General features: G+C 45.9%; 2 protein-coding genes and 2 long non-coding RNA genes across 11 annotated transcripts; 2 read left to right on the plus strand and 2 right to left on the minus strand.

Annotated features, from left to right (window-relative positions):
• Positions 1-44: 44 nt before the first annotated feature.
• On the plus strand, positions 45-5245 carry LOC128783883 (somatotropin-like). Of its 3 annotated transcripts, none has more exons than XM_053935034.1 (7): positions 45-94; positions 978-1141; positions 1761-1877; positions 2100-2177; positions 2251-2412; positions 3839-3983; positions 4968-5123. In XM_053935034.1, the coding sequence occupies exons 1-7, from the start codon at positions 85-87 to the stop codon at positions 5027-5029; spliced, it is 738 nt and encodes a 245-aa protein (XP_053791009.1). In that variant the 5' UTR covers positions 45-84; the 3' UTR covers positions 5030-5123. The 3 variants fall into 3 exon arrangements, with proteins under 3 accessions (XP_053791009.1, XP_053791011.1, XP_053791010.1); XM_053935035.1 differs by lacking the exon at positions 45-94 and adding an exon at positions 261-389; XM_053935036.1 differs by lacking the exon at positions 3839-3983 and having other exon boundaries at positions 4968-5245.
• A 1145-nt stretch (positions 5246-6390) lies between these two features.
• LOC128784827 (uncharacterized) lies at positions 6391-10138 on the plus strand. Its single transcript, XR_008429638.1, has 3 exons — positions 6391-6625; positions 9298-9368; positions 10050-10138. It is a non-coding gene; the product is annotated as an uncharacterized LOC128784827 (long non-coding RNA).
• On the minus strand, positions 9619-16135 carry LOC128783885 (uncharacterized). Of its 4 annotated transcripts, none has more exons than XR_008429260.1 (4): positions 16031-16135; positions 10530-10650; positions 10266-10448; positions 9619-10170 (listed from the first exon to the last, which is right to left on the minus strand). It is a non-coding gene; the product is annotated as an uncharacterized LOC128783885 (long non-coding RNA). The 4 variants fall into 4 exon arrangements; XR_008429258.1 differs by having other exon boundaries at positions 10524-10650; XR_008429261.1 differs by lacking the exon at positions 16031-16135 and adding an exon at positions 14034-14123 and having other exon boundaries at positions 10084-10170; positions 10524-10650.
• Positions 16136-24523: 8388 nt separating this feature from the next.
• On the minus strand, positions 24524-26733 carry LOC128783931 (uncharacterized). Of its 3 annotated transcripts, none has more exons than XR_008429289.1 (2): positions 24921-26733; positions 24524-24813 (listed from the first exon to the last, which is right to left on the minus strand). XR_008429289.1 is itself a non-coding variant. In XM_053935108.1 (2 exons), exons 1-2 carry the CDS (start codon positions 26731-26733, stop codon positions 24810-24812), a joined length of 1221 nt encoding a protein of 406 aa, XP_053791083.1. In that variant the 3' UTR covers positions 24524-24809. The 3 variants fall into 3 exon arrangements, 2 of the variants coding, with proteins under 2 accessions (XP_053791083.1, XP_053791082.1); XM_053935108.1 differs by having other exon boundaries at positions 25517-26733; XM_053935107.1 differs by having other exon boundaries at positions 24524-25251; positions 25517-26733.
• Positions 26734-27306: the final 573 nt, after the last annotated feature.

Consider the following 27306-nt stretch of genomic DNA (forward strand, 5'->3'; position numbering starts at 1 on the left):
AGGGTGGCTCAACAGTTCCCCTTGCCAGATGAAAGGAGGAAATATTCACTGTCAAGCAACACCTGAGCAACTCACCAGGCAGAAATGGCTCCAGGTACTTTTTATTACAGTTTAAAAGGATTTGTCAATGCTGCCATGTGTGTAGGCTGAGAGGAGATGATGATGGGGTGGTATGTGGTGGGATACACACACTCTGTGATAGCCCTAACTTACAGTATGGCAATTTATAAACCAATGAAAATGAATACCTTTCCCTGCAATGTGACTTTAATTCATCAATTAATCTTTAGTCTAAACAGGCCAAGTCCTACAGTCTCCAGGGCATTTCTCCTCCAAGGGGTATGTGTCTGAGATTAAGTTTGTGGTCTTCGCAGCAGACAGACACTAGGGTGAGTCAGATGTCAAAGGCTGAAAACATTTACAGTTGACAAAGATTACCAAATTCTGCAGTCATATACCAGAGAGCCAGTCAGAGCACAGGTAATGTCACCATCTCTCACCCCAGCGAGGCAGACAGCCAGCATCACATCAGCAGTACAGCATAAACCATGGCAACAGTGAGGTGCTCCCAGACTTTCACCTGGCATTCATCATCCCCTGCTTGCTCATGTAATCAGAGTGCACCATGCTCTTTTCACATGGGCAAGGACTCATGAGAAAAGAAAAACCATGAGTGTATCAGGGAAAAACATTGGGACACATACTAATTTTCATGGAGAAACCATGACTCCACCCAGGAAGACACTGCTGGTAACACTAGGACAAGCACAAGCTCTTGGTGGGGGCAGGTGTTGGTGAAATGGTTTCAAAGAATTTTGTAGAAGGCTAAGTTTACTCTTGGTGCCAAGAGGCACCAAGGAAGATGAGCCTTCAAACAGCATGGACCGAAGAGACTGGGAATTAATTCCCAGGTGCCACTCCCTCCTCAAACCAGTTTCTTGAGGACTACTAACACCTTCCGCTGTGCTTTGCTGCAGGGTCATGGTTCTCTCTTCTCACCATTGCCATGATCACTCTGGGACTGCAGTGGCCACAGCAAGCTGTCACCTTTCCAGCCATACCCCTTTCTAGCCTGTTTGCCAATGCTGTGCTGAGGGCTCAGCACCTTCACCTCCTGGCTGCCGAGACATACAAGGAGTTTGTAAGTGGTGTGGTCTCTGGTCAACACCTCCACTTCAGTTTGATGGCTTCAGGACTGTGTAACAGACACCTTTCAACTATTGGTGTCTCCTTTGTCCTCTTTTGATGAGGAGAGAAGGTGTAAACAGGATAGCATAGGTTACGTCCCATCAGATTAGACCCTATTTCCTCCTCTTAGCCCTCTGCGCCCCTACTCTGATCCTGCTTATCCCCCCCTCTCAGGACTATGGCTGCACAGGTTCAGCTGGGACATGGCACAGATATGTGACAAGACTTTCCTGTGTTCGTCAGCTCTGGTCCTGGGAGAGTCTGAGTGCTTAAAACTAGCTAGTTTCTTCTGCCGATAGGAGCTGGCATGAGCTGTCCTTTGGGGTCATTTGTTCCTTGGGAGAACCTAATTCAGATATGGTTTCTGTTCACCTCAACACCTTGGCTTAGGAAGACCTTTAGGCCCAGTAGCTATTGTGCCAACACCATATTCCTACCTGCCAATTCTGTCCAAAAGAACCTCGTCATTTATTTATTGCAAAGAGTAACCATTCAGAACAGCTTGGGAAGTGTCTGAGGTCTTCTCCAGAACATGGGCAATAGATCTGTGTGTATTTGGGATGTCTCCATAGGAACGCACCTATATTCCAGAGGACCAAAGACACACAAACAAGAATTCCCAGGTAGCATTTTGTTACTCGGAAACCATCCCTGCTCCCATGAAGAAGGATGATGTTCAGCAGAAATCAGTAAGTTTTTTTCACCCTCAGGGCAAGCACAGACCTTCCTGAAGAGCCCAGCTGTGCTTCACTGCAGGAACAGAGGGTTTCCATCTGTGAACACTTGAGTGATTCATTCCTCTCCTCCCTTTTTGATTACTTGAACCCTGCATAAAGAAAGAAATACATTTCTGGGCTACACTGTAAATCACATTCCCACCCCAAGCATGAGAAAAACTATTGTCTGCACAGGACACAGGTCTGGGTGGTGCTCTTCAGCCTGAAAACTTTGTGTCTGCTGAAGCTGTAGGAGTGGTGGCACATTTCCAGGTATTCTAGAGGGAGCAGGACTTGCTATCAAATACCCCTGCACAGCTTTGACCCTTTCTTGTCCTAATTTCAGGACATTGAGCTTCTTCAGTTTTCCCTGGTTCTCATCCAGTCCTGGCTGACCCCGGTGCAGTACCTAAGCAAGATGTTCACGAACAATCTGGTTTTTGGTACCTCAGACAGAGTGTATGAAAAACTAAAGGACCTGGAAGAAGGGATCCAAGCTCTGATGAGGGTAAGTTGCAGCATGTAGCATGACTATAGAATTGCAGAGATCTCCCAGACAGAGGGCACTCAGCTGGCATGGATCCTTGAGAAATCTCACCACCTTCCACTCTGAAGACCAGTGGCAACCTTAGGACTTTGTCTGCCTTTAGATAATGAGATCATGATACTGCACATTGGGTTTCATCACTAGGGAGGATAAGAAAACACAGAACAGATGTTAACGCACATCGCAAAGTGCTACTGCTCAGGAATTCAAACAATTCACATCCAAAGTCTTCCCAAACCCAGCAACAAAGAAATATTCAGTTGTAATAACAGCAAAATAATATTTGCTACATCTCCATGCAAAATACTTTGAAATGTGGCAAATTTTTGATGATTCACAACATTTTATAAAAACATCTATGTACAGATGGAAATCTACACTTTGGTGTTTCCCTCATACATCAATGCATCCAGAGAGCTGAAAGCTGTGGGGTGATCCTCTTCAAGGAAGAATTAATCATAGATTCACAGAATGGTCTGGTTTGGAAGGGACCTCAAAGCTTGTCTTGTTCCAACCCCACACCATGGGCAGGGACACCTTGCACTAGACCAGATTGCTCCAAGCCCCGTCCAACTTGGCTTTGAATACTTCCAGGGATGGGGTAGCCACAGGTTCTCTGGACAACCTGTGCAAGGGCCTCACCATCCTTAGGAAGATTTTCTTCCTAATACCTAATCTAAATCTCTCTTTTAGTAAAAACCATCCCACCTTGTCCTGTCTCTATCTGTCCATGTAAAAAGTCACTCTACCTTTGCTCTACATCCCCTTTATAATCTACTTAATTTTTGCTTTGTTGCTTTAAATGAAGTTGTGTATTATCTGCCAGGACACCTTTTCAGTTATGTTTATTCTGTAATTAAGTTTATCTTGCAGGCTTACCCTGTAGCTAGAGCTCTGAGACCTGCAGCTGTGAGAAATAAGTCTGGAATATTGTTTATATCTTCCAGGATTAAAATTACTCTGAAAGTCAGGCTCAGTGTCCTGGCACTTCAGCAGGAGAAAGTAGGGATAGGTATCAGTACCACATCCAGATTTTTGTGTGGGTGAGAAATTCTTTACTGTGAGGGTGGTGAGGCCATGGCACAGGTTGCCCAGAGAAGCTGTGGCTGCCCATCTCTAAAAGTGTTCAAGACCAGGTAAAATGGGGCTTGGAACAATCTGGTCTAGTGGAAGGTGTCCTGGCCCATGACAGGGAGGCTTCAAATTAGATGGTCTTTAAGGTCCCTTCCAACCCAAACCAGTTTGTGACTTCACAATTCTATGATTTTGGTCCCCATTTGATATGTGCTTGGGCATTAGGAAATGGTACACAGAAACCAGCCAAACAATCATATTTCACCCATTTGTGGGTCCTTTTCCTTAACCAAAACTTTCCTGTTTGTGGCAGCTGGTGACCACAGCAAGGCAGGAGGAGAGTGCAGCTCTCAGCTCCAGATGTACATGGCTTGGGTCTGGGTTAGAGCTTTGTTTTCTGGCAAAGTGGGAGAAAAGAGAGAATTATTTGCCCGGTTCCATCTCCTTGACTGGAAGAGGTACAGAGAGACCCTGCAACTTACTCTTTATTTTAAGACCCCAAAGACACACCCTACCTCCCTGCAGCCCTGTGCCCAGCTCCCTTCTCACTGTAGCATCACCCCTGCATCACTGCTCTTCCTGCAAACACATACACTCAAAAATATGTTTGAAATATTCTTTAAGACTGGAGGGAGCAACCCCTGACCTCATTTAAAGTTCAGTGGGAACTGTGGCACTAGGCCTGTGGAAATCTTAGAATCACTGAGGTTGGAAAAGACCTCCAAGATCACCAAGCCCATGACTGACCACTACCTTGTCAACCAGACTAGAGGACTGAGTGCCATGTCCAGCCATTCCCATAACACCTCCAGGGACAGTGACTTCACCACCTCCCTGTGCAGTCCCTTCCAATGTTTAACAATCCTTTCTGTGAAGAAATTCTTCCTGATGTCCAACCCGAAACACCTCTGGCACAGCTTGAGGTTGTCCTGTTGTCCTGTCACTTGTTCCCTGGGAGCAGAGCCTGATCCTCGCCTGACTCCATGGTCCTATCAGGGAGTTATAGAGAATGAGATGGTCCACCCAGAGCCTTCTTTTCTCTAGTCTGAGCCTCCCCAGCTACTTCAGCTGCTCCTGGTGCTCCAGACCCTTGCCCAGCTCCATTCCCTTCTCTGCACATGCTCAAGCACCTCAATGTCTTCCTTGTCAGGAAGGGCCCATAACTGCTCCTGAGACTGGAGGTACTCCAGCAGTGCCCAGGACTAGAAGGCCATCAGTGCCCTGGTCCTGCTGAACACACTATGGCTAATGCAAGCCAGGTGCTGTTGGCTTCTTGCCCACCTGGGCACACATGGGCTCATGTTCAGCCACTGTCAACCAGTACTCTCAGGGTCATTCCCAGCCACTCTGACCCAGCCTGGGGCACTGCATGAGGTTATTGTGACCCATGCCCATTCCCAGGCCCCCACCACCTCCACCAGCACCTTGCAATCCTCTTGCAGGATCTGCAGGACCGAAGCTTCTGGGGTCCCCAGATCCTCAAAGCTACTTACGAGAAATTTGACATCCACCTGCGCAGTGAGGACGCACTACTGCAGAACTATGGCTTGCTCTCCTGCTTCAAGAAGGACCTGCACAAAGTGGAGACTTACCTGAAAATGATGAAGTGCTGGCACTATGGAGAGGGGAACTGCACCATTTGACACTGGTGACAGTTCCATTCCTGCTCCAGCCTCTTGCTGACCATGGCTGCCCTACTCCTCTGAAAGAAAACTGGAGAATAAACCTGCTACTACCAACATGTCTGCTTTTTGGGGTGGGACAGGCTACTGTGAGGGGCTGGGAGGGAGGAGTGACCAATGGAATAGGGTGGATTTGGGTCTTAGGATGTTGTATTTGGTATTAAAGAAGCGTATTTGGAGTTTGGGGGATAGGGGAAGCAGATTTAGGGGTAGATTTGTACTGGGGAGTAGGTTTGGGAATGTGGGTAGATTTGGAGCTGGGGAGGAATTTGGGAGTAGATTTGGGGCTGAAGTGTGGATTTGAGTCTGAGGAGGGTGGATTTGGAACTAGGGGTGCAGATTTTGAGCTGGGGTATGGATTTGGTGCTGAGGATCGATTTGAAGAGGTGGGTTTTGGGTTGCAAGGGATAAAGTTGGACCAAAACACGTGGAGGTGGTACTGATGGTTGGATTTAAGGCTTGAAGGACCAGAATGCAATAAAGTGCAAGAGAAGGCAGAATGGGCTTGTATCCCCAACTTTGCAGAGACATTTGTTTGGAAAAGGTTCTGGGCAAAGGTCCTCCTGTGTTTTATCTTTATTTTTCAGTATGAAGGTGGTGAAGACATGTCAAAGGTACTCAGAGAAGCTGTGATTGCCCCATCCCTGGAAGTGTTGACAGCCAGATTGGACGGTGTGGATATTCTCAGCTCAGTCAGAGAGAAAGAGAAAGGTTTTCTAACCAAGCAAGAGCCTGGGAAACAGTTGGGAAAGAATGTAAATAATTCTCTAATCTATCTTGTTATTCACATTGTTTATAGATATGCTCTGCCACTGTGCGTCATTCACTGCATACCAATGGTGTGACATGTTTTCACTCTAAGACCAATGAAATTAGTCTTCTCAATGTTCTCTATATATAGAGCGGTACATTTGAAATAAATCGGAGCTCATTTTCTTTGCCTTCTGATCTGGAGTTCTCTGTTCCCGTCCTGCTCGACAGCGACAGGACGGGGCTTGGAGCAACCTGGTGTGGTGGAAGTTGTTCCTTCCCAAGGCAGGGGGGTGGAATTGGACAATTCTTCTTAAGACAGACTGTTGTAGGATTCTATGCTGTGGTTCTATGAGTATGACATAGTCTCTTGGTGATGGACATTCTCTCCTCAGAGCCCCAGTCCTGCTCCAAGCTGTGACATGAGCACCACCACAGCAATGCCTGTTACCAGGTGACTCCAGGCAGTCATTGTTCAGACCTGCTCACACATCCCATGTGTGTTCTGCTCCTTCTGGCCTTGCTACTAGCAGTGGACCCATGCCCAAGGCACTCCTAGAAGCCCTTCCAGCACCCCTGGTCTCCCCATGGTGTCAGCTGCTTGACTGCTGCCATGCTGGCCTGACCACTGTGCCCCCAGACACCAGTGGATGGGATCTTACCATCTTGTAAGTACCCACCTATTGGGATACACAAGACAGATGCTGGACTTTGGACCTGGTTAGCGTAAGAGATTTGGTAAACAAAATGCCTTGGCAAGAACAAACAGCTTTCAAGATTGCAAGGATTAAATCAGACAGACTTACAGGAAAAGAAAAATTACATCAAGCTCTGCAAGCAAGAGATGTAAAATGTGTAAGTTTGTTTATGTGATGATTAACCCAATCATTGTAGCAAAACATTACTAGCCTTCCTAAAATAGTATATAAGCATTTGTACTCCACAATAAATTCAGATTCTTTAACCATCTCAAAGTCTTTGATGGAGGGACAGATGACTCTTCAACTAATTAAAGTTGAAAAGAAGGGTATTTATTGCAGCATGCTGGACACGTGGAATAATTTCCAAATATATGTGCAAAGAGTTGCAGACTCCTGCTCTCTATTTATACAGAAAAAGTTTTACATATCCAAGCGGTTTCTAAGGACACATAATATATAATCATTACCTGCCTGCTTCGTATTATAATCAGCTGAATATCCATTACAGCTGCACAACTGTACTCCCTTAATTGGGTTGGTGGGATTTTGAAATAAGGGAGTGGGCGTATGGGAGGAAGAAAGCCATCTGCGTCATGGTGAACTCTTCACCCATGGCCAGTTGGCAGGACTTTTGGATCTGCTGGTCATGGGCCAAGCCTCTCCTAACTGTTTGATAATTCTTAAGGCAAGGCATTTCTATGGTCTCTGCTCCTTCACAATTCTTCTATCCATGTCACTCCTAGCTTTTCTTTCATAATGTATTCATTACTCTTTAACTAAGGTACTTGATTCTTGCCACCTATTTACTAACTTAGCTTTTTAACTAATTTTAAAATCTTAACTAAAATATGCAATCTTCTACTATCCCAATTATATTCCCAGCTGGCCCTTCAACTCATCTACAGTTTTCAATTATCCTAAATATATTTCCAGCTGACCCCTTGGCTCATCTTCCCCATCTCTCCAATCGTCGATACCCACCAACCCACAGAGCCCCTTCAAATTCCTATACTCAGCTTGTTCTTGCTGGTAACTCCTTCTGGGACAGTCGGGAGAACCTCGCAGAAGACTTGCTAGTTCTGGGAGGCTTGTGATGCACCACAAGGGAGAAACCAGGCTGGCCATGCTATGGCATTTCCAGGCAAACCCTGCTTCTACCTCAGCAGCCGAACTTGCAGGGAAAAGGGTTTTCCTGAGGGGCAACAGTGTGAATAATTTCTTTGTAGAGATTTCAGTGATGCCAGAGACTGAAATCATTCAGGCCTCAAACACTGATATAAAGTTTTGCTCATTATAACAAAAACTCTATTAAGAAGCTAGAACCAAAGAAGCTTCCCTGAAGATATCTGACTGGAACTTTGACCTTTAAGTTAAACTACTAAGACAAGATAAAGGGTAAACCCATTTTTTAATCATCACAGGACTAGGAAAAAACAAACAAGGCTGAAGGAGAGTAATGCATCCACAAGAAAGCCAAATACAACACAGATTCTTCCCTGGCTGAGTTTGGGATGTGGGAGACCATAGCCCGCTGAAGCCATGTTTTCACTGACTGCCCCCAAAACAAGGCGAGGGAAGGAGGTTTTGCATGTAACCACTGGTCAGAGGCAGTGAATACTCATCCTCCCTTACACAAACTGGCCCAGCTGTGGAACGCCCAACCCCACAGGCCACATCCATGGGACCTGCACGTGAGAGGCAGTTGAGGGTGTGTCATAATCCATCAAAGACCTCCTGAACTGCTGCCCCCCCACCCTTCCCCCAAGTCATTCCTGAAGCCTTTCATCACAGGACTTGCATCGTGTGCAACAAACCCAGAGTCTGTTGTAAGAGACAATGGCAAACTCCCCCCTGCCCTAGGGAGATGCCTGGGTTTTCCTACCCAGACTGAGTGTATATTAACCCGTTGGATTCTATACATTCTGGGGAGACCTTCACCACCAAGAAGACCAGCTGGAGAGGATCAACAGAATATTGTTGGGATCCATGGAGTGGTGATATTTTCCTTATTTTTTCCCTGTCACTCTCTTTCTGCCCCCTCCCCACATCTATTTTCTATTTATTTTCTTTTCCTATCTCTCTCTATTTCTCATATTTACTATCAAATAAAATCCAAACTATTGTTACTGGCATATGGTCTTTTTTGTGTGTTACTTCGAGCAGAGTAATTTCTAAGAACTTTATTAACTGGATCTTGACAACTGACAATTCTATTTCTACTTTTGGAAAGCAAACATGGAAGGAATACCAGTGGACTGAGAGCTTGTAAGTACCCTCCAGCATCTAAAATGTCAGGACTTCAAGTATTTCCTATCCTTTTGTCTGGTTTTTGAGTACCCATGCAACCCACTTCCATGTGAATTCAAAGCTGGACTGCTCAGCAAGGAGGCTGTGAATCCCCAGGGCTTCCTGGGATAGCAAGAAATGCTATGCTCTGTGAGTCGTGTTCCATCCTACTGGATCTTCCCTGTGTCTGCTACCCTAGGGATCAGTTTATGGTCAGCTGCCACCATCCAGGAACAATTCCCTGCAGTGACCCAAAGAGATGTTCCAGTAAAGCTGCTGCAGGATATCATATGAAAATTCTATTTCCTCCCATGACAGAGCTGGTGTAACTAAATCTGTTTGTGTCATTCTAGAATCCTCAAGGACAATGACTTAAAAGCAGTGAAGCACCATTCACTGGAAGGCTGTTCCTGCTGAAGCACCTGTAAGCACAGTGGGCTGCTGCCTCCCCCTCCCTTTGTCCCCTGCTGCTCAGCCCACCCAGCAAGTGGGCTTTATCCCTCCTGGGTTTCTGGATGCTGTCAGAGTAGAACTGGGCTCTTGGTGCTGCAGTAGCGTCTAGGGGGGGAATTCCTTTTTTTTTTTTTTTTTTTTTTTTTTTTTTTTTTTCTTGAAACATTTCCTTAAAATGTTTCCAACATTTTGAGGGGTGAGAACCAGAGAACCACCTTGAGCAAAGCAAGATCCAAGCATGCCCTAAAATAATTTTGGTGGAATGAGAGCTAGAACAAAAATCCTGGAGGTGAAAGTCCCTATTGGGCAGGAGGGTCATCACAAGTTCCACCACTGCAAACTCAGATGAGAAAGAAACACTGTGAGAATAATCAGAGACAGGGAAGATGCTGCCAGCATCAAAGCAAATGAAAGTAAACACAATAGTGCAAATGGAATGAACATCTGGTGTTCTAATTGTAACAGGAATTTATCTGGCAATAAGATCAAGCTGACTGAGGAATGTGCCTTTGAGGCACTGCCTTTTTTTGCAACATCTGGGAGTTATAAACGTTTCTAGTATATTTAGAGAAGCCTTTTTGCATCTATAACTCTTTATTTGTTAAAAATAACAGGAGTATTTTCTAGAAGTGACTGTTTCTCTTGCTAAAAGACAGCTGAGCTGAAGGGAACAATGCAGGTGGCTGGATGATCCATGCCAGAATAACACATCCTAGCAAGGTTGTCCATAATCAGCCAGCACAGAAGACCTCTCTTGAGAGCTTTGCTGTATCCTGAAACAAAAATAAATAAAGCACCTGTGCCCTTCATTTCCTTTTCTGGACAGTTTAAAAAGATGGAGAAAATGGAAAATGCTTCCCTATTCTACCTTGGAAATGCAAATTTCCTGCAAGTGGATACTACTTTGCCCCAGCTTCCTGTAGGACTCATTTCTGTCATCTTCTCTTTCTCCAGAAAACTTTCTGGGAATCACCTCACATAGATCCACAGAAGCACTTTCCAGCCATGGCATGGAATGTGGTTTCTACAAGACCTGTAAGTGTGACAGGGTCTAAAAGCACATCAGAGTGAGACTCTGAAGGACAGTGGGGAAGAGCATGTTTGCTCTCTACTGTAAAGTACTGACTCCTACTGTGGATAACATCCATGGCGCACAAGGAGCCTGCAGCTGGGAAGCCACTTTTTCCTGATCTGCTTATCTTCTCCAGTGCTTCCTTGAACGAGCATCAAGTTCCATCAGCAGCAGTGGTAGCCTGGGATGATAGATAAAAAAGAAGAGAGTAGTGGCAGGGTGACAAGGGTTGTGGAATGTCACTAAGATTTATAGCCAGAAACTTCACTTTGTACTTAAAAGTGAAATACAAAGACAACTTGTGTCTCCAGACACCAAGTTTCTTTTAGACGTAAAGGAAACTTGGTGTCTGAAGAAAACCTGGCACAATACATGGAGGGCTCTATCAAAAAGCCCTTGATCTTGGCTTTCCACACTCGTGAGTCTACATACATAGGAGGACACATGGACAGGCCCTCCCCACATGCTGCTACCCACACAGCTCACGTCTTTCCCATCACCCCCTGTGTCAGGGACCAAAGACGCGTCAGGGACCAAGGATGGCCATACGTGGTCTGCTGTTGTGCACATCAACAACATAATGTAGAATACCTTATTGTTGGTTGGTAGGACTTTAACTTTCAGAAATGAAACTATGTATTGGTCACCTGGTGGGATTCAACCTGTGAAACGGGAATAATACACAGTAAAGCTGTTGTTGGCACGGAGGCTGTTGTGACCTCATCGTATGTGCTGGCCCTGCATGAGATAATGTTGTAACTGGCCACTCCTGAGCAGGAGATATAAGATGTGGTCCTAGGGTGGAGAAGCAAGGAAGGTAATGGATGCCAGCAGGGTTCAGCCTGCTTGGAAGGAGCTTATTGTGGCATCTGTCCTGACTGCACGGCTTTGCTTTGCTCTCCTGCCTTCAGCCATGCAGCAATGATAACAGGAGAGCTCTGAGAATTCTGGTCATTCCAGAGGAATCAGAGAATGACAGAATAATGAGGTTGGAAGAGACCTCTAAGATCATCAAGTCCAACCTATGCCGTAACACCTCAACTAGACTATAGCAGCAAGTGCCATGTCCCGTCTTTTTTTAAACACATCCAGAGATGGTGATTCTACCACCTCCCTGGGAAGACAATTCCAGTACTTTATTATTCTTTCAGTGAAAATTTTTTTCTTAATATCTGACCTATACCTTCCCTGACGTAGCTTGAGACTATGTCCTCTTGTTCTGTCAGTTGCTGCCCGGTGGAAGAGGCTGACCCCACCTGTCTACAGCCTCCCTTCAGGAAGTTGTAAAGAGCAATAAGGTCACCTCTAAGCCTCCTCTTCTCCAGGCTAAACAACCCCAGCTCCTTCAAATGTTCCTCTTAGGACTTGTGTTCCAAGCCCCTCACCAACCTTGTTGCCCTCCTCTGGACGTGCTCAAGCATCTCAATGTCCTTCCTAAACTGAGGGGCCCAGAACTGGACACAGTACTCAAGATGTGGTCTTACCAGCACCGAGTACAGGGGAAGAATGACCTCCCTACTCCTGCTGGTCACACAATTCCTAATGCAGGCCAGGATGACATTGGCCTTCTTGGCCACCAAGGCACATTGCTGGCTCATGCCCAACCGGCTGTCAACCAGCACCCCCAGGTCCCTTTCTGCCTGAAAGCAGCCACACTGTCCCCAGCCTGTAATGCTGTAGGGGATTTTTGTGGCCAAAATGTAGAACTTGGCACTTAGACTTATTAAACTTCATGCTGTTGGACTCTGGCCATCCATCCAACGGATCTAAATCTCTCTGCAGAGCCCTCCTTCCTTCCAGTAGATCAACACAAGCTCCCAGCTTAGTGTCGTCTGCAAATTTACTAATGAAGCACTCGATGCCCTCATCCATGTCGTCTATAAAAATATTAAATAGAACTGGTCCCAGTACAGACCCCTGAGGGACACCACTGGTGACTGGCCACCAGCTGGATGCAACACCATTCACCATCTCTCTCTGGGCCTGGCCATCCAGACAGTTCCTAACCCAGCGAAGAGTGCTCCTGTCCAAGCCGTGGGCTGCCAGCTTCTCCAGGAGTATACTATGGGAGACAGTATCAAAGGCCTTGCTGAAGTCTAAATAGACAACATCCACAGCCTTTCCTGCATCTACCAGACAAGTTAACTGGTCATAGAAGGAGACCAGGTTGGTCAGACATGACCTACCCTTCGTAAACCCATGCTGACTGGGTCTGATACCCTGGCCATCTTGTAAGTGCTGTGTGATAGCACTCAGTATGAACTGTTCCATTATCTTACCTGGCACTGAGGTCAGGCTAACTGGCCTGTAATTACCAGGATCCTCCTTCCTACCTTTTTTGTAAATGGGTGTCACATTGGCCAGTTTCCAATCACCTGGAACCTCACCAGTGAGCCACGACTCCTGATAAATGATGGAGAGCGGCTTTGCAAGCTCATCTGCCAGCTCCCTCATCACCCTAGGGTGGATCCCATCTGGTCCCATTGATTTATAAATATCCAAGTGTCCCAGCAGTTCTCTGACTGCCTCCTCTTGGATAACAAGAGGACCATTCTGATCCCTAGCACCACCTACCAACCCCTGAGGACAGTTGTCTTGAGGACAAGCTGTCTTACCACTAAAGACTGAGGCAAAGAAGGCATTAAGAATTTCTGCCTTTTCCTCATCTTTAATTACTAGGTTGCCTGCCTCATCCAATAAGGAACCGAGGCTGGTTATACCCTTCCTTTTACCATTAATATATTTATAAAAACTTTTTTTATTATTTTTAACAGAAATTGCCAAGTTCAAAATGAGCTTTGGCCTCCCTGATTTTTTTTCTACATGCCCTAGCAGCTCCCTTAAATACTTCCTGAGAAATCAGTCCCTCCTTAGAAAAATGATACATCTTTTTTTTAAAGTTCCTTCAAAACCTCATTGCTCATCCAGACTGGGTGTTTGCCTCATCAACTCGTCTTTTGGCACACAGGGACAGTCTGTTCTTGTGCCCTCAAGATTTCTGCTTTGAAGCACACCCATCTCTCCTGGACTCCTTTGTTTTCAAGGGCTGTTTCCCAAGGAACTCTCTGAATAAGTCTCTTAAATAGGCCAAAGTCTGCCCTCCGGAAGTCCAGTGTAGAGATCTTATTGATATTCCTCCTTATTTCACCAATTATCGAGAATTCTATAATTTCATGATCACTGTGCCCCAAGCGGCCTCCAACCTCCACATCACCCACCAGTCTACCTCTGTTTGTGAACAATAGGTCTAACATAGTCCCTCCCCGGTGGGCTTGCCCACCAGTTGTGACAAAAAGTTATCCTCCACACACTCTAAAATCTTTCTAGATTGCTGTTTTCCTGCTGTATTAAGTTCCCAGCAGATGTCTGGTAGGTTGAAATCACCTACAAGAACAAGGGCTGATGATCCTGAAACATTGTTCAGTTGCTTATAGAATAAGTTGTCCACCTTTTCATCCTGGTTGGGTGGACGATAGCAGACTCCCAGCAGGGAGTCAGCCTTGTTGGCCTTCCCCTTAATTTTTACCCATAGGGACTCAACTTCATCATCATTAGTTTCAATACCTATGACATCCAAAAGCCACCTAATATAAAGGGCCACCCCTCCACCTCTTCTCCCTTTTCTGTCTCTTCTGAAGAGCTTGTAGCCATCCGTGCAGTGCTCCAACTATGTGAGTCATCCCACCACGTTTCTGTGATGGCAACTACATCATAGTTTTGCTGTTGCACCATGGCCTCCAGCTCTCCCTGTTTGTTGCCCATGCTACGTGCATTGGTGTACATGCACCTCAGCTGGGCTGCTGATTTCTCCCCTAACAGTCTTACCATCCTTGGGCCTGCTTCCAGACAGCCCAGCTGCATCCCCTTCCCCCTTCAGACATAGTTTAAAGCCCTCTCAACAAGGTCTGCCAGTTCATGAGCTAAAAACCTCCTGCCCTTAACAGAGAGATGTATCCCATCTGATTCCAGTAGAGCAGGTGCCATAAAGGTTGCTCCATGATCAAAGAATCCAGAATTTTGCCAATGACACCAACCTTTGAGCCACTTTTTAATGATGTGAGTTCTCCTATTCCTTTAATCATTTTTCTCTGCCACCAAAGGGACTGAGCAGAACACTACCTGTACACCTGTCCTATCAACCACTTGACCCAGTGCCCTAAACTCCCTTTTAATCGCCTTGACACTCCTCTTTTCAATCTCATCACTGCCAGCCTGGAGTATCAGCAGTGGGTAATAATCAGAGGACCGAATCAGCCTAGGAAGTCTCTCAGTGATATTTTGTACCTGGGCCCCAGGGAGGCAGCAGACCTCCCTGTGGGATGGGTCAGGTCGACATACGGGGCCCTCTGTCCCCCTCAGAAGGAAATCACCCACTATGATTACCCTTCTTTTTTTCTTGACGTTAGAGGTGGTAATCCATTTTTTAGACGAGTCATAATTGGGAGGCTCACTGGGCAGATAATTTTTTTCTAAACCATCTGGCTGGCTCTCTAGATCGAGGGCCTCATACCTATTCTGAAGTGGCACCTGGCTAGGGGATGGGGGGCAGGAGGGATTTTTTGTTATTACCACTCCGAGCAGGGACCCATTTCCACTCCTCATCATCTACCAGGTGCCCCTCTATTGCCTGAGAGTGAGAGGCATATGAGTCCTCTGATTTTTGGTGGGCCTCCCTTAAAGATGTAAAGGCTGAACTCCACCAGTCTATTTCCTTTTCACTATCCCTGATACTCCTTAATCTTCCAACTTCGTCCCTAAGCTCGGCCACTAGCGAAAGGAGGTCGTTCACTTGTTCACACCGTAGGCAGGCCTTCTCCACAACACCCCCTGAAGCCACTGATAAGCTCAAACACTCCAGGCAGGAATGGGTCTGTACAGACACATCCTTTATGGAGGGTGTTGGGGAAGATGAAATAGCAAGGCCCTATAAATATGATGGCCTGGCAAAAGAATCAGAGAATACAGATATCGAGATGAAAACAAGGTTTGAAATACCAAACCTTCACTACTGAGCATCCCAAAAACAATAATACAGCCAAGCTGAAAGCAATCCCCCCTTTCTGATAGATCCTAAGGTCAAATGGAATGTCCTGTCTCACCCCCCAATGTATGGTTCATCCCATACCTGTAACCCTCCCCTGAAGTATCCGATGTCTGTAACCCCATTGGCCCAAGTCCTGTCCCAGCCCACCTTGAAGCCCCCTGATAAGGTGTGGCCGAGGGACCGGACGCTCTCTCTCTTGGATCTTCCTGCTGGGACACCCACCTGGCACCATCTCTCTCTCTCCATCTCTCTCCCCCCCGCTCTGCCCGGGCCTGCCACGAGTTGCGGCTAGCAACTCTAAGCAGGGCCCTTCATCCTTTACAATAAACCCTATGCTCTAAAGACCGGGCCTCAGAGATCCTTCGTTAGCACCCATCCAAACCGTCCTGGAGTCCAGCAGTCCCCACAGAGGGCTCTACTTGGTCACATACACTTGTACCAACCACAGATTTTGACCGGGTTAAAACCATTGCTTAGGAGAAAGCCCAAGATCAATCAACCAATAAAAACATCTCACCAAACTAGCAAGAACCTGCAGCCTTGCCTGCTTGCCCTGCCTGCACGAACTGCTGCGCAAACTGCTGTGACCCTGTTTGCCTGCTCCTGTTCGCCGCACTCCAGGTCGCCGCGCTCCCCAGAGGTCTCTTATAATGAGTCACTCAGGAACAAAGGAAGCTCCTGTTCCTGAATGGCTCACAATGGAAAGGAAAAGTAGGTAAATTGGGAAGGGAGGAAGGGCTCTCTGAAAACATGGCTGCTGGAATGGCTGCCACAGACTTGTATAGAATGGGGTGGGTTGGAAGAAAAACCTTTTGGCCTCCCTTGTTTTGCAGAGTCTGACAAGAAAAGGCTGATGTTATAAGTCTCTCTCCCTCCCCAGGTATACTGTCCAGGTGCTGCAGATGTTTTCCAGCCACAAAACATGGGGAAATCATGGTACTTTCCCATGTTCTTGCCCAAAATTTTCAAGAGTATTTCCTTCGCTTGAAATGAACATAATTTCCATTACTTGCCATAATGGTCAAGCATCCAGGATAAATTATGGGAAAAGCCAGGGAGGAGACATTCAAGAGGTTGAAGAAGTGAAGGAGAAGTAAATGTAATGGCAGCACTACCTATGCTTGTTCTCCAGCATTTGTTCTGATATAGGAAGTGCTGGGGCTTTCCTTGGATGCTATTTCCTTGACTGTCATTTCCTTTCTGTTGCTTCACAGAAAGTCAGGGAAACAGCAACAGTGAGGGTATGTCACCACCCAAAGACAAGATGCCTCAGCCCAGTCACTCCACTGGACCATAAGGAGGATGCTGTGAACAGCCAAGTCCTGGGGACACACCCTTAGTTATTTCAGCCTTTTCATCACCCTTAGGGACAATGTATCCCCCTGCATCCAATTGTCCTGTTAGGGTTTTCCTTGGTGAGAACAACCCCCATATCTGTCAGAGCCCTCGTAGGCCTCACAGTCCCCATAGATCCAGGGTTTCTTCTCCTGGGGATTCCTCCTTGTTTTTGGAGGTTCTCACCCGAAGCTGTTATTTTGTTCTTGCACAATTAAATTATTTGAAGGATCCAGATATCTGAGGCTGTGCTATGGGAAACCAGGGGCTGAGCCAGTAAGGAAACTCAGTCTATCTGTGTGAGTGTGGAATGTAGAGCTGCCAAGGGGCCTCTGTCCCAGCTCAGGTGGTGTGAGTGTGACTGGGGAAACAAAAGGCACAGAATGACCGGACACTCGAGACACAACAGGAGCCCATGAACCCGGACTTTCACACTTAGATGTGAATGTAAAAAGCTTGGAGTTTCCTTTGTTCGGGCCCTTGTCCACAGTCACTTTCCAGCTCTTTTGGAGACCCTACATGCACTGGAAGAGGCACTAAGTTCTCCCTGGAGCCTTCTCTTCTCCAGGCTCAATAACCCCAGCTCTCCCAGCCTGTCTGCAAAGCAGAGGTGCTCCAGCCCTCAGAGCATCTCTGTGGCCTTCTTTAGACTCACTCTTGCAGCTCCATGTCCTTCTGATGTTGGACCTCAGAGCTGGAGGCAGCACTATATGTGGGGTCTCACCACAGATGGACAGAATCCTCCCTTCCCTGGTGCCCATGCTCTGTGATCAGCGCAGCATGAGGGGTTTCAGGGTGCCAGTGCACACAGCTGGGCTATGTCCAGTTTTTATACACTGGTCCTTCTCTGTTTCCACTTTATTTTTTGCCTGCCTTCCCTCCTCTCTGTTTCTAATGCAGACCTTTGCAGAAAATAAATCTTTGCTACCAATTTGCCTTCCTCCACAGAGAAAGAAGAGGGACAAAAACCCTCCAAGGGAACATTTCTTGTGCTTTAGAATGTTATAATAGATATTTCACATTTCCAAATAGATACATACATTGTGGCAGGATTCTGAAATCTGACTTGTGGTCAGGGGTCCTCATTTTAGCCGATATCTCTGGTGGTCAGAGTGAGAGATTATAAAGGTTCCTGTGGATACTAGGACTAGTTGCTCATCCTTTGCAATAGTATGGGTCCTTCAATTTTGTTGTGGCTCGCTGTTTTAGGGGTTTTTTGGTGCTGGATTTGGTGTGTTTCTTCATTTGCATACTGCCTCTGATGTCACTTCCTCCTCACAACTCTGGGTGCTATTTTCTAGGAAGCAGCAGGGGTGAAACCCAACCCGACTGGGAGGGATTTCTAATGGGATGAATAACAGGTAATTAACAGGGGATGAACAATGGGTAATTAACAGGGGGGGAACAACAGGCAATTGCTTAACAACAGGCCATTAAGTAACACTCTATAATCCTTTAAGAAATAAGCACTTTCTTGTTCATAACACCTGGGGCAGCCGATCCCAGTGCCCCTAGCAGGAGTCTTGGAAGCAGCAGGCTGGAACGGCAGGGATGAGCAGAAATCCTGGGACAGTGGACAAGAATGTATCAAAACTCCATAGCAATAGCTGGAACCTGCAGGATGTCCTGGCAGGGCAGGGGGATGCAGGGCTTAGCACCAGAAGAAACGTTCCCCACTGGCAGTGAACGCCTTTCCTCAAGCAGCAGATGCAACCATCCTCTTCCAAAGCCCAGCAGGGACAGAGAGGCTGCCCCCAACCCCGTCTCTTTTTACCTGCCCCTCATTCTCATGGTATCTCTGCCCCACCCCCCACCACCCCGAGAGAAAATTCCCAAAAACCAAAGGAGTTCCCCTCCCTGTCGTCTCAAGCACCCAGCCATTGGTGCTTCTTAGAAACTCAGTGGGGAAAAATTCCACAAGTAACAAGGAAAAACAGAAAAAACCCAACCCACAACAGAATAGCAGTGACAACTTAGACTCAAAGAAGATGTGAAGTTTACTTCACTCCATTGAACCCTTCTTCATTTTGTGGTCCCCTAAAATCAAACTCAGTCTGTTCTTAAGAAGGAATATATGTCCATTTTCCTGCACTTCCAGCCAGGTTGTCCTACAGCAGAAGGACAGAAATCTGTAGAGGGCCCAATCTGTAGAAAGGCAGAACATCAGGGTTCAAATTCAGTAGTGCAGATACCAACTTAACCATGGGCCAAACCAGTAACAACTGTCTGCTTGCAGAAATAATTGAATCTACAAGGCTGGACATTGATTGACAGCACAGAGGTGCTTGTCTGGATTTTTTCTCCAATGACTTTGCTCACGTTGCATGCACATCTGAAATGGTCTCACTGGAGAAGAAAGCTGTTGAGACTCCTTTTGTCATAGATAACACAAAATTACTTCAACATCTGAAGTGTGCAGATGGGATCTCCAAGCATAGCAAAGCAGGGCTCCACTAAAATTCAGAGGAATATGAACAAAGATCTTCTTCCTTCACTCTTTTAATCCAAACTTCATCTATTTACAGCAAGTGTAAGGAAAATAATATATAAACAAGCAGTGGGTTGGTTATTTTTCCCCACTGGAAATCTGGCCTCAAATTTTTCTTTTAAGTAATAGGCACAAGAGATTTCAGACTTAGAAATCCAGCATTGAAGAACTGGGGTTTTTTTAATGCTGGAGGTGAAAGCCCTTAATGCTTGATGTGTGATATTTTGGGGGGAAAACAGTCTAAAAGGAACACTGCAAAAATAGCTTATCGTGAGAAGAAATTACTACTCTAATTGAAGCAAGAGCACCTATTTACAGGTCCATAAAGGTATACACAGAAAAGACATAGACTTGTTGGAGCGAATCCAGAGGAGACCACCAAGTTGATCAGAGAGATGGAGCACCTCTGCTGTGAGGAAAGGGAGAGAGAGTTGGGATTGTTCAGTCTGGAGAAGGTTTAGGGATGACCTAATTGTGGCCTTCTGTGAAAAACAGGACCACACTCCAGGTACTAAAAGTGATTTCAGCATTTATTATAATAAAGAGGCCTAAAGCAAGGGGGGCTCGTGGGCTGAGCAGGAGTGTTCCCATCAAGACCCAGCACCAGCTGGGTCTTCCTGAGCAGTGATGTCCCTGATGTTCCAGGTAGAGCGGCACCAATTCACTGGGTCAGATGCCTTTTTTATCCTGGATTGGTTTCTGTTTGGATCCTTTCATTTGCATGAAGGTTTAAGGCACTTGATTGGCCCATTACAGTTCTGTCCAGGCTGGCTTGTTTCACTGGGGAGGGTGGTGCACTTAGGTGTAATATGGTACATTGAGTACTGTATTTCTTATAACTATCCTTTTAACCCCTTTACAATATAATAACCAAACTAATAGTGTATGCTTAACAATTATCAACTGTTTTGCAGCAGTTTCTAACCTATTTTTAACACTTCCACTAATGAAGGGAGCCCACAGGAAAGATGGAAGGAGACTGTTTACAAGGGAGTGACAGGACAAGGGAGAATGGCTTCCCACTGCTAGAGGGCAGGGTTACATTGGATATTAAGAGAAAATTCTTCCCTGTGAGGCTAGTGAGGCCCTGGCACAGGCTTCTTAAAGAAGCTGTGGCTTCCCACATCCCTGGAAGTATTCAAGGCCAGGTTAGACAGGACTTGGAGCAACCTGGTTTAGTGAAAGATGTCCCTGCCCATGGCAGGGGGTGGAATTGAACAATCTTTAAGCTCCCTTCCAACCCAGGTTATTCTGTGATTCTGTGATTTTGTGACTTATGAAGTTTTCTAAGGTTCTGACTCCAAAGTCTGTTTGGAAGAAGTGGTGAGCACTGTGGGGAGGGTGTATAGATAAGGATCATCAAGTTCTTCCCATATTCTTTGTAGGACACCTTTGGTTTAACCATTTCCCTGCATTTTTTACTGGGAAATCCAGCGTATCATGTACATAATGTTACACAAATTAAGACAAATGCAAATGTTGCTGAAGTAATTATTAATAATTTGTGTGTACCTAGACTTAAGCAGGAAGTCCATTACTCACTCATTTCTAAGGTTGGAATGTGCCATAGTTATACTATACAAATGCATGAAAGTAATTAAATTCTTTTTGATTTGGTTTTCTTTTTGTAAACAAGCAAAAAAAAAAAGTGTCTTGCTTTTTCCAGCATCAGAGTAGATGATGTAATGTTGTGTTAACAGATGGAGCCCTGGCATTGCTTGGGGTTGGTGTATGTATGTATTAAATTTAGATGCTAAGAATTCACATTTTGCTATTGTAGGAAGGCTTTGTCCTCCATTTTTTGTGCAACCCTTTATGCAATGCACACTTCATGTAAGATGTTTTCAGACTTTTGTGTATGCTTCTCTGGGTCACGGGATGCCAACACTAGGGAGTTCAATTCCCTGGACATCAGACGTCTAAATATAAAGTATTTGAGATTATCATCTCTGGCTCAGTTCTCTGGGACATGATTCATGCAAGCTATTTTTACCATTTCCCTTAGGATGAATTGTGTTGTTTCCTGGAAGTGCTTGTTTCTCTTCTTTGGCTGTGAAGAAAGCTGGAGTGAACATCATGGGTGGTGTGGACTTGTGTACTTGGATAAATCCCTCCTTGCAATTTCAAATCTTCTGCCCTTCTCTTCTGCTGCCAGTCTCCCAGGTCACTGCTTGGTCACTACCTGGGTCTGCTAGGAAATCTGTCTCTCTTTCCACCTCCTTCCAGGCTGAGGCTGGACCAGACATCCTTTCAGGATGTCCCCAGTCACTATAATTCTGAGTGAAGCTCAGTAGAGGCATCTGTGGTAAACTTAGAAGAATCTGAACAAAATATGGCTCTGGTGATTCTTTCAGCTCCTGGTTGCCTTTACTCATGCGTACAACTATAGAACCATAGAATCACATAATTGTTTGGGTTGGCAGAGACCTTAAAGATCATCCTCTTCCAACCCCTGCCATGAGCAGGGATGCCTTCCACTAGACCAAGGTGCTCCAAGCCCCATCCAACCTGGTCTTGAACACTTCCAGGGATGGGGCAATCACAGCTTCTGTGGGCAGCCTGGGCCTGGGCCCGGGCCTCACTATCCTGAAAATTAAGAGTATTTTGCTTGTGCCTTATAATTGGTTGTGCCTATTAAGATATTGCATGTGTGCATTTGACTTCTTAATCAACCCTTCCACTGGAAGGGTCTGGACCAACATCCTCAATTCAGTTTGGTGCAGTAGTTCTGATGCTGAGAAAATGTCCTCTCAAACCCTTGTTCCTCTTTGTAGTGGGTTGACTTTGGCTGGATGCCAGGTGCTCAGCAAGCCACTCTATCACTCCCCAGCAGGACAGGAGAGGGAAAATAAGACAAAAAGACAACTAGTAGGTTGAGATAAGGTAGTTTACTAAAGCAAAAAGAAAGCAAATTCTTTTGCATGCATAAGCAAAGGGGAAGAAAGTTTAATCTCTACTTCCAATGTCACTTCCCCAGAAACAGCACTTTAGCATGCATAGCAGTTGCTCTGGAAGGCAAACATTGTAGAATAACGAATGCCCACTGTTCTTCCTCCCTCCCTTAGCTTTTATATCTGAGCTAAGAGCATATGGTGTGGAATATCCCTTTGGTTAATTTGGATCAGCTGGCCTGATTCTGGCCCCTTCCAGAATCTTGCCCACTCCCAGCCCCCTGGGGAAGGGGAATGTTAGAGAGATAGCACTGCTCAGAAGTAGCCAAAACACTTTTGTTATCAACACCTTTCTAGCTACCAATGCAAAACACACTACTGTGAAGGCTGCTATGGGAAAATGAACTCCATTTCAGCCAGATCAAATACACTCTTCCAATAAAAGAAAAAACAACTACCAACCTTGCCTCACAGGTATCCCTAGATCACCAGGACTATAGCAGATGTCCCATCACTATGAATGAGGGTCATAAGCCTCATTTACATCTTGTGATCCATTGGACCAGCTTGGGGAAATACGCAGCTCAGGAAAGGTAAGTAATGGAATTCTGAGTGGTTTTGGAATCCTGAGATGTGTGAATAAGATTTTATGGCAAAGATGTTTTAGGTCTTTCTCTTTAAAGTAGTTCATCTCTGTGCTGCTTAGCTCTGAGACAAAGGTCATCAGTGAAAGTATTTCAATGGTTCACATCTGTCCTGCTTTTGGCTGGGATAGGGATAGTTTTGTTCTTAGGCTTTTGATGTTCTCCACTATAAGGCAAAGTACAGGTGGATCCATTCCTTTCTCTTCTAATCCAGGCCCCAAACATGAGCATCTTCCACCCTTCTCTTTCCCCTGAATCTTGTGGCTTATTTTGCACCAAAATACTATCTGGAGATAACAATCCAGCCCATCTCTGCTCCTTTACCTCAACATGGAAAAGCCATTTCAGGACGGTGATTTCATAATACTTCTTTATGTTGGATGAAATATTAAAGCAGATTCATACAAAATGAAAGACATTTTACACAGGAAAGTCCTGACAGTAACCTAGATATGCCACAATAATTGACTCCACCAGTAGGAAAACCTGCCCCTTGCCAAAGCAAAGTAGGGTAAATTATGAAAGGTGCATAAGGATGTAAGGAGAAATGAAGTGACTGGAATGACAGAGCAGAAAATAAACACATCAAGGTAAAGGAAACAAAAGATAAAAGTCAGTGGAGGAAAGGGGGAGTAAATGAGGGTTAAATAATTCAGATTAGGATTTATAAGAGTCTTGAGGAAACAAGGGACCATAAGTCGTCTAGGAATCACTGGTGGAGGGGAGGGAACCAACCAAACTCAACATGATATTCCTGGCATTAAAAGAGCTATTGGATATTCTGTGCCTTGAAATTGAATTGCCCCAAACTGGGCCAAGAGACATTTCCGAGACAAAGTCCAAGAAGCAGGTATTTGCTTTATTCAGTGTGCTGGGTGTGCAGGGGATATGTCCCCCTAATATGCACACACCGGTACACAGCAGATTACAGTATATGGTTATAATTCATGCATATTCATTGTTTTCCTTAGAAAAGATTGGTTAGGCAAACTATTTCTTAGAACTCATCATTTCTTTAGCATATGTAAAGGGCAGGCGTAATTCACCCTGGTGGTCACACAGAGGAAGGCTCCACATCTTCCTTGGTGGTCCTTTGATGAAGGCTGGACATCTTGTCATGCCCTTTTCAACCTTCTCCTCTAGGCATGCGCCATCTCTTGTTAGCTGTTTCAGTGATTTCCTCACTGGTTTTAGCAAGCTTTGTCCTCCATTTTTTTCAAGTTTTGTTCCATATTTCTTCAAGCTAGAAGTTTCATCTAGCTTCTATTGGTTACAGTGTATCTTATTCTTGCCCAAGAATGCCTAGACACAATGCCTTAACCCTTTCAAAATAAGGAATTTCTTTTACATAAACAAGCAGAAGAAATTAGCATAAATAAGTAAATAAGTACTTAGCACAAGTATACATAAGTGTTTAGCATAAGTTAGCCTAAGAAAGCCTGGCAGACCTAGCTGGACATGACTATGACTTGACAAAAAGTTCTAGACTTAGTATACCAGAGTAGCTAACAGGCAAGTAGGGTGTCCTGGTTCAGGGCAAGTCTGGGGAAAGAATTCCCCTCCCCCCCACAAAAGGGTTCCTTTAGGAAAGCAGAGTCAATTGGCCCCTCCCCCCAGCCGGTTCGGGAGAAAATACCTCTGGAGGAAAAAAGTGGAAAAAAACTGTTTATTACACAAGAGAACTTAGACAATATTAAACAATAAGACTTCTTGCCACTCCAAGAGAGACAAATTCAGAGCAAATCCCCCCGGGCTGCAGCTCAGCTCACTCAGTCTCTGATCAGTCCCTCCGGCGCTGGCAATGCCGCGGCCCAGGCCCAGCCCGCTGGGCCACAGATGTGAGCTGCTGATGCTCTCCTGGTGTTCAGTCCAGAGCAGGTCCAGAGAAAGGGAAAAAAACCACAGTCCAGGGAACTTCTCTGCCTCAGCTAGCTAAAACTAACTAGAAAAAGCAAAGGAGAGCTCTGTTTCGCTGTCCGTCCGTCTGCAGACAACAACCGTCCCGGAGCCGGAATGTGGAGGAGGGAGTGAGTTTTTTTGAAAACAAACCCTGAGCTTCTTCCCTCCTCCTTTCACTCTTGGAACAAGACTTCAACATAAACAGGGCAGACGATTGGGGATAAAGGCATCATACAGCCACCCTAGGACATTCCACCCCTTATCCCCATATCGTCAGCTTACTACTAAAACTAATATATATATTCAAACCCTATAAATAGATACATTATACATCTAATATACAACTATACACAGACAATGGCAGCAGTATTCAGCAAACAGTGATATTTATACATAGTTCTCACCCAACAATCAGATCTCCCTGAGGTACACATCGTGTTCTTCCATCTCTCTGCATTATCCACCATGTACAACCTGGTCCCTGAGCAAAGACAATCCCACGAATGGGTTTGTCCGTACTTGAGGCAGAATTGATCCACACTGTCTTTCCTAACAAGACTCTAACATGCACTACTGGGACTTTGTCTCCATCTACTATATTCAAAAGCTGAGACTGGGCAGGGCCCCATCGACTGGTAGAGCCTCGGGTGTTAACTAGCCAGGTGGCTTTTGCCAGATTCTGTTCCCAATTCTTGAGAGATCCCCCACCCAATGCTTTCAGTGTGGTTTTCAACAATCCATTGTACCTCTCTACTTTTCCTGCAGCTGGTGCATGGTAGGGAATATGGTACACCCACTCAATGCCATGTTCCCTAGCCCAAGTGTTGATAAGGCTGTTCTTGAAATGAGTTCCATTGTCGGACTCAATCCTCTCAGGGGTACCATGCCTCCAAAGAATTTGCTTTTCAAGGCCTAGGATGGTGTTACGGGCCGTAGCATGAGGCACAGGGTAGGTTTCCAACCATCCCATGGTGGCTTCTACCATTGTGAGCACATAACGCTTGCCATGGCGTGTCTGGGGCAGTGTGATGTAGTCAATCTGCCAGGCCTCCCCATATCTGTACTTGGACCACCGCCCACCGTACCACAGGGGCTTTACCCGCTTGGCCTGTTTGATGGTAGCACATGTCTCACAGTCGTGGATTACCTGAGATATACTGTCCATGGTTAGATCCACCCCTCGATCTCGTGCCCACTTAAAAGTGGCATCTCTACCCTGATGGCCTGAGGCATCATGGGCCCATCGTGCCAAGAACAATTCCCCTTTGTGTTGCCAATCCAAGTCTATCTTTGATACCCCTATCTTTGCAGCCCAATCTACTTGCTGGTTGTTTTGGTGTTCCTCATTGGCTCTGCTCTTGGGGACATGGGCATCTACATGACGAACTTTCACCGGTAGCTTCTCTACCCTGGTGGCAACGTTTTTCCACTCATCAGCAGCCCAAATTGGTTTTCCTCTACGCTGCCAATTAGCTTTCTTCCACCTCTCCAGCCACCCCCACAGAGCATTGGCTACCATCCATGAATCAGTGTAGAGGTAGAGTTTTGGCCACTTCTCCCTTTCAGCAATGTCCAGGGCCAGTTGAACCGCTTTGAGTTCAGCAAATTGACTCGATCCACCTTCCCCTTCAGTAGCTTCCGCAACTCGTCGTGTGGGACTCCATACGGCTGCTTTCCACTTCCGTTTCATTCCTACAATGTGGCAAGAGCCATCAGTGAAAAGAGCATAGTGTGTTTCTTCTGCTGGCAGTTGGTTATATGGTGGCACTTCTTCAGCATGTGCCACTTCCTCCTCTTCATCTGCAAGACTAAAGTTTTCACCTTCAGGCCAGTTTGTAATTATCTCCAAAATCCCAGGGCGATTCAATTTTCCAATCCGGGCGCGCTGCGTAATAAGGGCAATCCACTTGCTCCATGTGGCACTGGTGGCATGGTGGGTGGAGGGAATCTTTGCTTTGAACATCCATCCCAGTACTGGCAGTCAGGGTGCCAGGAGGAGTTGCGCTTCTGTACCGATCACCTCCGAGGCGGCCTGAACTCCTTCATAGGCTGCTAAAATTTCCTTCTCTGTTGGAGTATAGTTGGCTTCAGACCCCCTATAGCTTCGACTCCAAAATCCCAGTGGTCGGCCTCGAGTCTCACCAGGCACTTTCTGCCAAAGGCTCCAGGACAAACCATGGTTCCCGGCTGCAGAGTAAAGCACATTCTTCACATCTGGTCCTGTCCTGACTGGGCCAAGGGCTACTGCATGGGCAATCTCCTGCTTGATCTGGGTGAAGGCTTGTTGCTGCTCAGGGCCCCAGTGGAAATCATTCTTCTTGCGAGTGACCAGGTAGAGAGGGCTCACGATCTGGCTATACTCAGGAATGTGCATTCTCCAAAAACCTATGGCGCCTAAGAAAGCTTGTGTTTCCTTCTTGCTGGTTGGTGGAGACATCGCTGTGATCTTGTTAATGATATCTGTAGGAATCTGACGCCGTCCATCTTGCCACTTCACTCCCAGGAACTGGATCTCTCGAGCAGGTCCCTTGACCTT

Source organism: Vidua chalybeata, chromosome 2 (assembly GCF_026979565.1).
Source record: "Vidua chalybeata isolate OUT-0048 chromosome 2, bVidCha1 merged haplotype, whole genome shotgun sequence".
NCBI lineage: Eukaryota > Metazoa > Chordata > Aves > Passeriformes > Viduidae > Vidua > Vidua chalybeata.

What these genes read in the sequence shown, in the direction of transcription:
- LOC128783883 (XM_053935034.1), top strand. An exon ending in CCGAGACATACAAGGAGTTT is followed by an intron (nt 1,142 to 1,760) that starts GTAAGTGGTGTG and finishes ATGTCTCCATAG; the next exon opens with GAACGCACCTATATTCCAGA. An exon ending in CATCTCCTTGACTGGAAGAG is followed by an intron (nt 3,984 to 4,967) that starts GTACAGAGAGAC and finishes ATCCTCTTGCAG; the next exon opens with GATCTGCAGGACCGAAGCTT.
- LOC128783931 (XM_053935107.1), bottom strand. Translation starts at nt 26,733, where the DNA reads ATGTTCAAAGCAAAGATTCCCTCCACCCACCATGCCACCAGTGCCACA. An exon ending in GCTGCAGGAAAAGTAGAGAG is followed by an intron (nt 25,252 to 25,516) that starts GTACAATGGATT and finishes GTCTTTGCTCAG; the next exon opens with GGACCAGGTTGTACATGGTG.